Source organism: Pristis pectinata, chromosome 23 (genome assembly GCF_009764475.1).
Source record: "Pristis pectinata isolate sPriPec2 chromosome 23, sPriPec2.1.pri, whole genome shotgun sequence".
NCBI classification, from domain to species: Eukaryota; Metazoa; Chordata; class Chondrichthyes; order Rhinopristiformes; family Pristidae; genus Pristis; species Pristis pectinata.
The window spans coordinates 13286995-13301792 of record NC_067427.1 but is presented as its reverse complement, the minus strand read 5'-3'; the positions used below and the strand labels follow the sequence as shown (position 1 = coordinate 13301792).

The 14798-nt window shown below is 37.3% G+C and overlaps 1 protein-coding gene across 1 annotated transcript in view; it reads right to left on the bottom strand.

Annotated features, from left to right (window-relative positions):
* ccdc180 (coiled-coil domain containing 180) overlaps window positions 1-14798 on the bottom strand; it is a 68751-nt gene that overhangs the window by 36991 nt on the left and 16962 nt on the right. The window contains exons 11-21 of the mRNA XM_052037466.1: window positions 13225-13304; window positions 12402-12490; window positions 11160-11282; window positions 9776-9949; window positions 8259-8374; window positions 7146-7272; window positions 6154-6214; window positions 5569-5675; window positions 4022-4070; window positions 3257-3411; window positions 1492-1709 (exon numbers count right to left, since the gene is read on the bottom strand). Of these exons, the coding sequence (XP_051893426.1) occupies window positions 1492-1709; window positions 3257-3411; window positions 4022-4070; window positions 5569-5675; window positions 6154-6214; window positions 7146-7272; window positions 8259-8374; window positions 9776-9949; window positions 11160-11282; window positions 12402-12490; window positions 13225-13304 (1299 nt within the window). The remainder of the gene's footprint in view (window positions 1-1491; window positions 1710-3256; window positions 3412-4021; window positions 4071-5568; window positions 5676-6153; window positions 6215-7145; window positions 7273-8258; window positions 8375-9775; window positions 9950-11159; window positions 11283-12401; window positions 12491-13224; window positions 13305-14798) is intronic.

Sequence of the window (14798 nt, the reverse complement as noted above, 5' to 3'; positions counted from 1 at the left end):
CATTAGCCTACAAACAAAATTGATTTATTTGTTTGAAATATCTTTATTTACCTCAGAACAGAAATAAAACCTGGTAGAGTTTGATCTATACAATTGACGGAGATCAGTGCTTTACCAATGAAACCATTTGTGTTTTTATAGCATATAGCACTAATGTGAAACTTCACAAGTGATTAACAAATATAAGGAGATAATATGTCAAATGACTAAAAATTTGGGTTTAGGGACAGCACTGGGGATAATAGCTGCACAAATTTAAAAGCAGTGCAACAGAGAGAAGCCACTAGGTTTAGGGAAAGTTCTATTTGTATATCTTTGTGTACTGGAGACACAGGATACTGCAAATGCTGGAATCTGGAGCAACAAATAAACTGCCGGAGGAACTCAGTTGGTGGTAAAGGGATAGTCAATGTTTTGGGGTGAGACCTTGCATCAGGACTATTTACTGTATGTACTACCTACTGCTCCCTGTCTTAGCCAATTTTTCTCTCTTTTTCAACAAATACTGGCTTATATTAAGTATGGCTTAACAGGCACTTGAATTCAAATAGCCATTCTTTATGGGAGGAACCAAGCATGCACCTTCAGGTAGAGGATTATCAGATTAAGGGTTGATATTCCCTCCATCTCCCAGAGACATGGAGATCACTCACAATACTTCTGGTGTTACCAAGCTGGGAACAGCTAATTTGGCAAGAATCAAGAAACAAACCTGGTATTTTAAAACAATTTAAATCTATAATTATCTGACTATTTCAAAACTAATTTACTTGCAGAAGCAACAAACATATTTTCAGTGCAGACGTAGTTGTGTTAGGCTGTAGGTTTCCAATCATATTCCCAACAACCAGAGCTGGTAAGGAAAAGGAAATGGAGATAGTATTGGGTAGACTTTTTCCCGAAGGGTCCATTGTTTGAATACAGTTGACTGCACAATGTTGTTGGCAAGGACTTATGAATCTCACAGTACCAATAATATTTATCAGCTGAAGGTGTGGAAGTGATAAAATAGGCAAAAATATTTATGTATTTCTGATCAGTTATGAATGGAGTTTAAATATCATGGACACTGTTTAATTACAAAATGGTTACTAAGCCCCCATCCTCATTATAATGACTTTTGCATGAGATGTTAAAACAAGGACCAACCTGCTTATTTTGTTGGATATAAGAATTCCCAAAGCACAACTCAAGGCTGGGAAAGTTCTCTCTCTATCCCAAGTGAAGCTGATCTCTTGATCATTACACCAAAATCTTTAACCAAAAATGCATATTTATCTCTTTTGAGGCTTGCGTGATTTTCCGGTGTGCAAATTAATTCATGTGTTTGCCTAGAAAACTTAACTGCTGCAATTTCAAAAGTAATTAATAAATAGGTAGTAAATAGGGATATCCTCAGGAACTGAAAGGTCTTTCAATTTTTTCCAAAGTTGTTTTTCAGTTAAAAAACATAATACATTCAAGAAAAAGATAGAAACTTGCCCCACTAACCTTTGCTCTAAATCTGTAAACACTGCTTCAGGAAGAAGAGCATGTTTTGTGTAGATTAGAAGGGACCTTAGTTCTTCATTTTCACCTAGTTTAGTAATCATTGTTGTATTCAATTTTGTCTTCTTTTTACGTAGTACTGAATAGGTGTTCCCTTTGGAAGTAACAAAATACTTCAATTGAACAGCCTTTTTGTTATTATGTGTTTCTTGACGAGCAACCTAGAGAAAAAAAAGGGAATTTTCTATTGAACTGTGCTTCAGGATGTAGAATAGTGACAGAAATTCCAGCAAACAGTATCCTTGAGTTAAAACTCCGGGTAACAGTAAGTTGAGCTGGAAGTCGCCATCTCCAGTTTTAATTGCTGCCCTGTTCTAAACTGGCAGCAGAGGCAGGGTGCAACAGCAGTGCTCATCCTACCTGTTTAGGGAAGGAGGAGGTCATGTGCAATTCTTTTCCTGTTTGCTTTTCAAAGTCTTACTGATGAATTAAATGGATGTACACACCAGGGGTTGATTTGTCATGCTCTCCACAAATTGGCAATACTGACTTGATGAGACTTATGCATGAAAAAAGCATGAGTAAGGTACCAGAGAGCAGCTGTTATAGGAATACCCAGATGTGAGTGGAGAAAATTCAAAGAAAGAAAAACATTAATAGAAGTAACATCCTGCGATAATCCATTGTACCCATTGTATGTTGCAGTACACACTTATGAGCCCAAATTATGATGAAATTATGAGCAGAGGTTGAGAGGAAAGGCTCAAGCATCAAACAGCACTGGCAGAGCCCAACAACCTGATCTCTCTAGTCAGGGAATTGTAATAAAAAAAAGGAAAGCTTTACTTGTAAGTTTCCTCATAATGAAGTATACTGGGGATATCAGTGGTGTCAGTTTTATACCAATCTTGAAAACTCTTTGCAGAATATAGAGACAAATAAAAAAAAGTAAATTTTAAGAAACCACAGAATGAGAAACCCAGTCAAAGCTTTGGCCACAAGTTGTGTAGCACCTTATCCATTATTACTCCCATTTAATATCTGGAAGGAAAGCTCTGCATTTATCCACTCTAATTTTCCAAAGTTTATTCATCAGAACTTCACTCTATAACTTCCTGATTTTCTATGGTTTATTAAGCTGGTCTTGAGAATATTCACCATGGTCGACATATTACAAATTCAACCCTACACTGATGGCCTCAACTAACATCACCCACTCCCTCAGCTCCAGCAGTCTCATGACCACCAGCCAACAATATATGTTATGCCGTAAATTTTGATGGAGCTGCTCCTACTTCACCATACTGACTTCAATGCACGTACTTCAGAAACACTGTTGACATGTGCAAACATGTTTACTGTCATATATCCGGCAAAGTTACAGACATGGAGAGGCAGCAGCTGACCTATATTCATCTGCATAACCCGAGGTTCTATTTCCAACAAGTTACAAAGCCGCACCAGATGTTATATTGCTTTGTTGGGAGGATGAACAGAGATCTGTCACACCATATGGGAAATCTCTGGTACCACACATGAAGAAATTCCATATTATTATTAGCAGATTACAGGGTCTGGAGATCTGACACCCCAGTAAGTTGTAATACATACTTGAATCTGGAGAAAGATATTCCCTGGGCATCAGAATTGGTTTGCCATGAAGATGGTATGACTAGGCGCAATTAATTAATGAGGTGAAATTGTGGATGGCAATAACAACTACAAAAAAAAATTAAAAAGCAATCAATTCCAGGAGCTCAGACTTTACCGTTTTTTCTTCAGGGAAGAAAGCCTTTTCCTGCCCATGCCCATCCTCAGAAAAACGTTCACTGGGATGAGGTGATGACTCCCAGTCTGCCTGATCACTGGTGTTTCTACTTTCTTTTGAACTATTTGATTTCTGGTCAAGTTCAAGACTAATGTCTAAAGTAAAGAAGAATCAAATACATAAAGAGGTATGTGATTAGACCAGCCACATTTTCGTCCTTTTATTTTTTTGTCCCTATATTTTTTATTCATACATATAATCAGATGATTTCTTCTGGCCAGATATCTGTGTTTGGGCTTACAATGTACTGATTTAAAAGGTTTTCTTGAAAGCATTTTAAGAATTCTGCACCTTTTATAACTCTTACATTGTTTCTGTCATGGTCAATATTGTTGAAATCCTACTTTTGCTCTTATTTTTGCACTTCTTAGAAATCTATTTATATATTTGTTCTTCTATCTCTCTCTGCTTGTTTGGGGCCTATACTACGTTGCTAATATTGTGTTCCCCCATTTTTGATCTTCATAGATATGGGTAAAAAATCACATTAGACCAATAATTAGATTTATTTTCAACTTTCAATTTTTTCTAAGGGGAGATTCTATTTAAAGTCAATTCCCATTATCATAATGAAAATGCAATTCTGAAAAAGAGCTATGATTCATCTTAAAGATGAGTTAAGGTAAAGGTTTTTATTTAAAAATGAGACGAAGTCTGAACTTCATTGGATTCCATTTTGAATTTATTTAGTTTAAAAATACATACCTAACATTTGAGGACTTAATTCACCCTCTGAATGCTCTGTTTCTTCTTCCTAGAACATAGTAATGCAGGTAAATGTTATCATTTAATATGAATATTAGATTTTCAAAAGCCTTTTTAAAGATAGCGAGCAAATGTAACCCCACCATTGAAGAAAAAAGTGAATGAAGAAACGAGGAACAATGGATCAGTTAATCTGACATCAATAGTAGTTGGAATCCATTATTATTAAAGTGGTCACATTGCACTTAGAAAATAATAATATGATGGGCAAACTTGACATTATGAAAGGAAATCACAGTTGACAAATCTATTAGAGTCTTTTGCGATTGTAACTACCTGAATGGATAAGGCTGAATCAGTTGATGTGGTGCCTGTGGATTCCAGAAGGCCTTTGATAAAATTCCATGCACAACATTATTGAACAAAAATAGAGAGTAATGTATGGGGGCTAATATACTGGTGTGAATGGAAGGCTGGCTAACAAAGAGAAAAGAGTAGGACAATGCAGCTGATTTTCCTGTTGGGAAGCTGTGTTGCTGGGGCCCTAACTGTTCAGACAAGATCAATGACTTGGATATCCAGAGGAGTTCAAGTGTAATATATTTGCTGATACTACAAAAATAGGTGGTGATGTGGGCTGGGATGAGAATGAAAAGGGCTTCAAGGGTATAATAGACAGGGTTATTAGTGTGAAAGGAAATGGCAGATATATGGAAAAAATGTGAGGTCACCCACTTTGGTATATAAAGTAAAAAGGCGAGGTATTTTTAGGTAGTGATATATTAAAATGTGTGTGTGTTCAGAGGGAACTAGATATCCTTGGATTCAAATCATGGAAATTAACATGCAGTGTAACATACTATCAGGAAGATAAATGTTTGTAGCCATTATTGCAAGAGGATTTGAGTGCAAGAATAGAGACACCTTGCTCCAATTATATAAAGCCCTGGTGAGAGCATATTTGGAATATTGTACAGGGAACACAAGTCTGGTCTCTCTACCCAAGGAAGGATATATTTGAAATAAAGGGAATGCAGTGAAAATTCATCAGATCGATTTTTGGGATGTAGTTTTGTCCTTTCTGAAGGATGAAGCATATTGGGCCTATACTCTCTTCATCTTAGAAGAATAAGAAGTGATCCAATTGAAATGTACACAATTCTTACAGGGCTTGACACGACAGATGCAGAGTTAACATTTCACCTACTTGATGTTAAGAACCATGAGCCAAAGTCAAAAAAACGAGTCACCCATTCAGTACAAAGATAAGGGGGTAGAGAATCTTGAGGGCAGTGGAGACTCGGTTGCTAAGTAACTCAAGACAGAGATCGATAGCTTTTTTATATAATAATGGAAGGAAATGGGTTTAGCGGAGGAAAGTGGCACTGAGGTAAAAGATCAACCATGATCTTATTAAATAGTCAGGCAGCCATGAAGGACTGAACTGCCTTCTCCCATTTCTATTTTTTACGTTGAGATGTTTTTCAGAAAACAGCACTAGACAGAACTAAACAGTTTAACGTAAGTATCTGGTTGCATGATCTTACACTTTGTTCCTCAAGGAGGTTTAACTGATTTGGCAATAGTTCTTCCCTTATACTTGGATTCTCATCACTTTCATCCATAATATCCTCAGAAGCGCCATACCTGGCATCTAGAGTTGGGGAACAAAAATTACACATGGAATCTCAGTAAGGCAAATATTGCGCACAGACAAATGACATCATGGTGACCGATCACCCTGGCTGGTTTGTCAACAGAAAGCCATCAGTCTTTTTCAGAGCTTTGTAGTGTATATACTAATATACTAAGAAAAAGGTGGAGCCGACTTTTAAGGGATGTTCCAAAAATTCAGTCTTTTATTTTTATGCACTGACATTTTCTTTAAATAAGCAGCATGGAAATGCTCGTTCTTCTCTGTAAATGATTAAACTGCATTCTTGAAAATCATACACTTGAAAGTTTTGTGTTGGCTGCAGCTCCACAGAGCTCCGTTTGTTTGATTGGAAAGGAATGGCTGCAAAGTACCAAGCTTTAGTTAAGATTATTTTTTTGAGCTTAGCTAAATGTGGGGGGGGGGGGGGGGGGGGTGGGTGCAGAGGGTGATGCCAACTAATAGTAAGGAAGCAAACCTTCAGTAAGAAATATTTTCTTGTCCTCTTTAGAAGGTTCTATTATTATCTTTGATTCACCCTACAAAACAAAGAACATAAATTACTGTAATACAGCTTTACAAATACAAGGTAACACAAAAATTTCACACAGCTTAAGATCTACTACTGTCTGCTTTAGTTATGAACTATCCAATTTTTGAATAATTTCAAGGAGATTTGGAGTGCAAAACATGAATATTTCTAAAATTTCAATGTTAAGTGACATTAGTTAGGAAAGCTTTCAATTCATTTCCACCAAGTGAAAAATTAAACATCAGAGCTGGAGTCATGATCTCACTCATTCACACCCATTTTCACAATGCTCCCATCTTAGGAGTCAGCTATAGTCAGCAATTCTGCTTCAGTAGCTTACCAAGAAAAAAAACTACCATTGCAAATACTATTGCTGTTAACCCACTCTATGGAGGTAAGGGGATGGGGAGGGATATCCACATCTTGTGGGTGAGGGGACCAGGGTGGGTAGAGGCCATCCACACTCTGGAGGTTAGGGAACAAGGAACAGTGCACAGGGGAGTAATGTACCCAAGTAACCATAGAAACTGTTGCAAACGTGCAGCATATCTGTCAGCTCCTGAAAAGAGAGAGATCCTTGCTTTCAATGCACAGCTGCCTTTGTTATTTTCTTTCACTGACTGATTAACATATATTTCTAGCATTTTCTGTTTTTCATTAGGATCAGATCTGACAAATCTCTTACAGTAGAAAGTGGCACTTGCAGGACCTGAATGAACAAGTTCTGAGCATGAAGGAGAAAAGGAGGAAATGAATGAGCAGGAAATTTGAAAGCCAATTATAAATCATTCCATGAAATATTTGCCTCTATTGGGCTTGTGAAAATAAAGCAGAATATTACATTATGTCCATCCAGATATTTGGTTAAAACAGCAAAATGGGAAGATACTCTTCGCAATATTTTATTAATTTGTTACAAGGTTGAAGAGTTCTCATACCGGTTTATAGACTTCAATCACTCCAAAATAATTACTGATAGCGGCGCTGAATCTGTGCAGCTCCTTCCTCAATGTGGACGGGTACTTACTAACTATTTTCATCTGCTTTTGGTAAAAGCTCTCGTATCTGTGTATAGAATAATACCAAGTTAAAACAGCTAACAGGATATCATGGTTACAGTGAACTTACTAAAATGCATGTGATATAAATACAGTGGAGTTACTTTATTGTGATGCTTTTATCTCAGTAAAAATTAAATATGATGGAACATAAAAGCATTTGTACCCTACCATATAATGGTACTAATTCACAGAGACTAGATTTGAATATGCATAGAGTAAGCTGTGATTAGTTTATGTACTAGAAACTCCATGGTTGTTCTCAGGTGCCTAAAGTTTCATCTCTGGTTGGAACTGCTGAATTCATTCCATTGGGCAAAGTACATTCCCCACTGCACTGTCCCTATTATTACACATATTGCATAACTTACTCGGTGTGATTTTCTGGGCACGTGTCTCTGAACTGGGAACAAAACAGCATCCTGGTTTTCTGTTCCTTATTAGTATTCAGTAATATCTACTTGAAAGTATGTACATAAGAATCCTAACTGAGAACAGGATTGTTCAAGGAAGAAAAAAATCAAGGGGGTAGAAATTTTCCAGTTCTACATGCCCCAAACACGTGATATATAGTGGCATGTATATTGTTATATAGTTGGTCCTTCATCGGAGCTGGGTCTAAATCCTGGAACTCCCTGCCAACAGCAATGTAGGTGTACTTTCACCAGAAGGACTGCTGCAGGTCGAAGTGATTCACCACAACCTTCTCAAGGGCAATGGGGATGGACAATAAATGCTGATCTTGCCAGTGATGTCTAGATATTAAAAAACTCTGCTTCTGAACGCTTTTCCACTGAAGCATCAAATTTTAAAATTTGCAAGTCATCTGAAAGATTAATGGCCTACCCTGTTTTCCTTGTGTATGAGAACAACTTGTTAAGTGGGAGAGAACTCAGCTTGATCCCTGAACCTACTCTTTTTATTGGAGAGTCATAATTCTTGCTGAAGCAGCTGAAATTAAGCAGAGAAGCTTCTTGTGGTGAAAGTACTTGCCCCTTTTTGATTCCATTCAGCAGGCAGATGGCCTTCTTATGGTCTGCCTTCAGTTCCAGCTGCGTGTTGCACTGTCTCAGCTGATCGATAAGCAGATCTAGATTTGCTTCTCTCGCCTGAGAAAAGATTTAAATTTTTATGGGATACACGTGAACCTTGTTGTTCCATGAATGAAAGTATGGCAGTTTGTTTTTTTTAAATGGGGAGTAGGGCCAGGAGAAAAAAAACGATGAAACAGTGAACTGATGTTTCACATAAATTCCTTAAAACAATTAGATTTGTCATTAATTCCTGGAATATAACTAATTCCTGGTACTTCAAAACATCCAACAGGTTAATTTTGTGAAATGCATTTACTCCACATCAATGAAAAAACAATGGGGGAGAAGCTGCGTGGAAAACATGCACTAGAATCATGAAGCACAATTATGCTGTTTGTTCTGATATAGGCTGCACATAAAATTCACACTCCAACTTACTATCATGCAGGAAGACCCATGACAGTGCCAAAAGCACTGTTTATTGCATTAGGACCTATACCCGGAATGAGTTTTGAGAGACTCTTGTCAGTGCTGACTAAAGGCATGCTTGAACCTCTTAAAGGGGAAGTGCTCGGTCTCTCCAAGAGCTGTTAGAAAGATTTGGGAATTTTGCTGCAAGCCTTGTTGGCCAGGAAGGCCAGGAAGCAAACACTATCATTTTCAGATGTAGCCCAGCATACAAAGCAAACCATAGGAATTAGGATTAGTATAAATGGGTACTTGATTGTCAGCATGGAATGGTGGGTCAATGGGTCTGTTTCTGTGCTGTATGACTTTACGACTCCAATAAGAGTGAATTTCAAAGCAGTAAATAATTGTACCAGGATAAGGTAATTGTCTTTAAAGGATTCCCAAACTACTTTTTGGGATGATATTTAATGGCATGGGTAATATTTTTATCTCAAACACAGATTGTTAAGAAAATCCATGGACACTGACAATGAGATGAAATTGGCATCCACAGGCACAATTAAAGATTATGATGTAAGAACTTTTTATGAAGAGCACAAAGCCAGTAGCCTAGAGGTCCCTAATAATATTGACATATCTTTCCAAAAATGTATGTGAGTTCTGTCAGAGTTGTTCATGTTAACCTTATCAATAATTTGTTGCACACTTATGCTTTGTATGAGGGAGTGCTGATTGTCTTCCCTGCATTTTTTTTTGAGTGATAATTTATGGTTCTTGGCAGGGAAAAACATTCTTGCTGGCAGCAAGCTTACTTATTTTTGGAGAACATTGAGCAACCATGCAATAAAAAGAAAACAACATTGGCAAATTCCTGGTGCAGATAAAACAATCCTCATGAGTTGGACACCTGCTAAAGGAAGTTAATTTCCATCCAATGAATGGGAAGGAATTTGGGGCAGTTCCTATAGTTGCCCCATTACACACACCCTGGTTTTATATTTGTTTGGGGTGCTGCAAATTAACTCCAGTGTGATTCCACATTGAGCTCTAGAACTGTCTGCCTACCTGATTTGCTTTATCATGTTTCTTGCGACAGTCATCAAGTTGTTCTTTCAGCTGGTCTTCCAGTTTAGTTAAATTCATTTCATGTTCCTCCCAAAGTAAAGCAGCTTTCTTCAAAGTATTAAACAACTCCTTGCAATGAAACTCTGTCTCCTGGGCCAAGTTCTCCATGTGTTTCTGAAAACGTGGGAAATATGGAACAGAATTTATACAAGGAAGATCACAATAGTTGGATGGAAATATTCAGGGAATCTTCCTGGCATTTCACAATTTGATAGTTTCCTCTTAGGAATTTCTATATCGACCAGTGAGCAACTGAGTGCGTATGATTGTTAGACTGTGTTGTCTTAGCTAATCCTATTCAAGGTAGTCCTTTTGACTAGGAAGAGGAAAAAAAACAGCCATAGCATCTGTTTCCAATAACAATGTGGCAGCCTTTACTGGGAGATGATGAATGTGTGTGATTTCTGTGTGAGGGCAGCATTGCTCCCATGACTCAGCCCCTCCTCTATAGTCCACTTACACCTTCGGTATTGGTATTGATAGTTGACAAGATTTACTTGTCAAGAGTGCCCACTGCAGCAAGGCATTGGTGAGTGCTCAAAATCCATTGAATCAAATTCCATCAGAGTTAGTAAAACAAAAAAATGCACTTGCTGGAAATCTAAAATAAAAGCAAAACTGCTGGAAATATTCAGCTGGTCTGAAGCATGTGTGGATATAAAATTAGAGCTAATGTTTCATGGGTTCTGATGAAAAGTCATTGGACCTGAAACATTAACACTGTTTCTCAATTCACAGATGTTGCCTGACCCGTTAAGCGTTTCCTACATTTTCTGTTTCTCACATTGAGAAGTCAATGTTTTCAGTAGCAAGTGTATTTTGCAGCATCCCTTCGGTACACATGATATTACCCCGAGACTGTTGGCCTTTGCTTACGTTTTGATAGTTGTGCTTCCATTCCCTACCTAGCTGCAGAGCACTTATAATTTTTTCCTGCTTTTTTTTCCTCTCACACCAGCAAAAAGATTGTGGTACATGCTAATTTAAGGCAAGGCTATCCCAATTTCTAAATAGCAAATGAAATGCCAATAATAAAAATAAAAAAGAGCCAAAGTTTTTTTTTATTTTTCTCCTTACCAGATGGAGAATTGCTTGCTGCCTTCAACAGTGTGTTTGAAATCAGCAATGTAACATATTGAGGATCTTGGTCAGACCCCAAGTCCTACTGCACTGTGCTGGAGCATGCTGCAGCATTACTCAAGAGTCTTACTGGATTTAAATATAACTCTTTGCCACACTTGTGATTTCCCACTTGGACCACCAGCTGTCTCCATTTATTCAACTGCAATAAACCCTTTGGGATATTGGAAATAACCAGGCTTACATCTATAGCAAACAGCTCCTCTTCAAAGCGGCATTGTAAATTGCCATGAAGAGGAAGAAAGTCAGAGAGCATCAGCTGTTTGGCTTCTTTTTCTGTACATGTCTTGGAAGTCAATAGCTCCTCCTGAATCATGAAACAGAACAAAAAAATTGCTGTAGATAAGACAATAACAAGCAAACAACATTTCCAATATACAGTATGTTGCAACAGGAAACTAATAATACCAGTTTGTAAACACCTAATAAAAATTACCTGGACCTTGCACTTAGTAGCTTGTTATGTACTATAGGGAAAGACAAGGCTGTAAATAGTCATTGTTTTAAATATCTTTCCCCACATTTCCTGGGCCTTTCGCCAGGTCTCTTCAAATGGCAAATGGGAGTGAACCACAACATGTAGCACCAAATCCACAGGAACCAACCAGCTAAAATGAAGTAATTCTTCTGTCGTAATCACCAACACAAAATCAAGGTAAGGAAGGACAGAGCCCATCACATGGATTGACATTCCTACTGTTCCACATTCATGTTCCAGTTTTGCCCCATTTTATGGTTAATTAATTAACGATTCTCTCACAATGTTACTGCCTCCACTGATATTTACTCAGCCTCAACAACATTGCATTCATAAATATGCTGTAAATGACTCTAGTAACAACTTTAAAAAGTGCCTTTTCTTTTCCCACCCATGTATTGAAACACATAATTGCAATGAATGAGAGCTACATACTGGATCTCTTCAATTTAAACTTCACCACAATATTAACTGGCCTGCCACTGTTACATAGCAATACAATCAAAGCCGTTCTCACCATTTATTACATAAATTTACATACTGCTGAATAAATTTATGTAACAACAATTAACCAAATTAATGATCATGGTTACCCACACTTACCAGCATATATGTGACATTTAGCTAAGGGTCTGAATATAGAAAAATATCCATATTTGGGATTCAGATAAATCAGACTTAAGGCAAAAAATTCTGCTTAGTAAATAGCACTTTCCCTCCCATACCCTTACAATAAACCCACCAGCCTCCTGGTTATACTGCAGACCACAAGTATACTATATGCTGGGTATTACTGCAAGAAAGATCTAGAATGAGAAAGACAATCTGGTCCTTACTTTCAGACTGTAATTTTAACTTTAAGGACTTTACCCTCACCTGCTTAATCTTCTATGGCAATAAAATTTTCTTACTTTTCCCACCTTGCATCACTTCAGCACATGTACCCACCTTACATTTTTCAATTTCCGTCATCCATTCGTGATAGAGTTTTTCATAATATGTCTGCAATTTATCTATAAATTGAATATGCAGTGAATCTAGAAAGTGAAAAAAACATTATTAGAGATCCCGTGTTTTGGAAATATAATGTGGAATTTCATACAAGAGTAAATTATATAAATTCTGACATATAAATGTGAGATAAAATTACTCAAAGTAACAAACTATCACAAGGACTAGTGATGGCTACATTACTTCTGCCACATTATTCTCATTATCTGTGAGTGTATCCTGTGCATTTCTTACAGAACCTATCCTTATCCTGAATTTCTCTTCCTCTTTGTCTGTAGTCATTATACTATTTCTTTTATGTTCCTCAGTAATTATTTTGAAGATCTTCTTCCCTCCTCATTGTAAATTTTTATTTTATTCCTAACATTTTTTTATTCCCTTTTGTCTTCCTCTGTTTTGCTTTTTGCTTAGATTATTTCTTTTCCTCTATTTTCAATTTTGCCCTCACCTTTTCACATCCATTCTGTTTCATTATTGAGTAGTTTGTTCTTATTTGCTGGTGGAATATATTCCTCCAAATCCCCGTTGATCACATTTTAAATATTTCCCGTTGCTGCTTCAACTGCTTACTTAACAGTCCTCTTTTCCCAGTACCAGTGCCAGTGTCCAATGAAATAATGCACTCATTACTTATTTATTTTATGCAACTGATTTTTAAATATGTACAAAGACGCATTATGTGATTATGTTACCTGCTTTCCTAACAAAAGGAAGTCAAAGCCATTGTTGATATCTACCCATCTTGGTGATGTATACTCACCTACTTCTTGATTCAAGGCAGTTAAGGATTCATACCACATATCCAATGAGTTTTTATTGCAATCAGATGGCTTTATGTTTCTGCAAAAAAGACAAATAAACATTAAATAAGCTAAATTTAAATAGCGAGATAACAAGTTGCATACCTGAGCCAGATCAATTGAACAATGGTTTTATCTAATAGCACTTTGCTTGGAACTTAAATATTCAAACTGCTGACACCATCCCCTACCATTCTTTAATAAAACCCACTCTCACTATATCATGCAACATCACCCTTATTTATTCCTAACACAGCTAAAGTATTGAAATAAAAAAATCCAGATGCTGGAAATTTGAAATAAAAACAGAAAATGCTGGGAAATCTCAGCAGGCTGGGCAGGATCTGTGGAAAAAGTAAGAATGTTTCAAGTTAAAGACCCTTCATCAGAACTGACAATAACAGAACCACTAGCCAGAGTATTGCTATTTTTGTTCCTTTTAGACTATCCTAATACTCTTACAACTTCCACAGTTCCATCTAAAAACTCCCCAATGCATTTAATTCAAGACGCTTCTTTTCAGATCCTTCCTTGGCCTTGTCTCAACTTACTCATACAACCTATTACACTCTAGTATTCTACCTTGTGCCTTCTTCTCCCCCAGAGTTTTGGCCTCTAAAGCAACTCGTTCCTTGTTCCACCACTGGAGGTAGAGCCTTCAAATGTCTTTGTTCACCACAGTCAAGCATGGCCCCTCAACCTCACTACATCACTCCTAGCTTTAAAGAGATTTGCTCAATATTCTCTACTTGAATCATCTTGCTCAAGTGCGACTGCAGAGCACAAAGTCTGGGTTGGCACTCTAGTTTGATAGTTCTGTACAGACTGAGTTTCCATCTTCAGGTGATATTAAACAAAAGCGTTTATGGAAGATGTTAAGAGTTCCTGGGCACAATTCAAAAGAGAACAGGGAAGTCTTTGTGGTGCCCTGGCCACTATTTATCCTTGAGCTAACAGTGCTAAAAACAGATTATTTGCTTGTTCATCATATTAATATTTTATTGAAGTTTCTGCATGCAATTTGACTGGAAAGCATTTCTATGTCACTACACTGATTATCCTTCATTCCCTGCAAAGCACTTTAATGTTTTCTAAGTGGAAAGGGCAAAATGATTTGCACTATCACCTCTCTACCTCCACCAATTTTCTGGCATATCTGGAATTTCTGGAAATGAAAAAGTGCTTGGAATGTTGAGTTGCCAATCCAGCCCTTCTTCAACCATGTCTCTGTAATACCAACAATATTATATCCCCATGTGGTGAGGGTCAGTGACTCCACCTTCTTTAACAAATGATCATTAAGCTGCAAGTTTGGTTGGTTCAATGGAGGGTGGAAGGCAGAGGGTGTCCCACCACTGGGAATATGTGACAATAAAAGAGGGCCCAAGGGACTATGCTATCCTGAGTAATCACCAACCCCTACCATATTACTCTCTTTGCAATGCAAGAAAATGCTGCTTTCCCCTGATTGGAGTCTGGCTTTTCACCTGACTGGAATCTAGATTTTCCTTGCAGTAAAAAAAACAACAAAGTA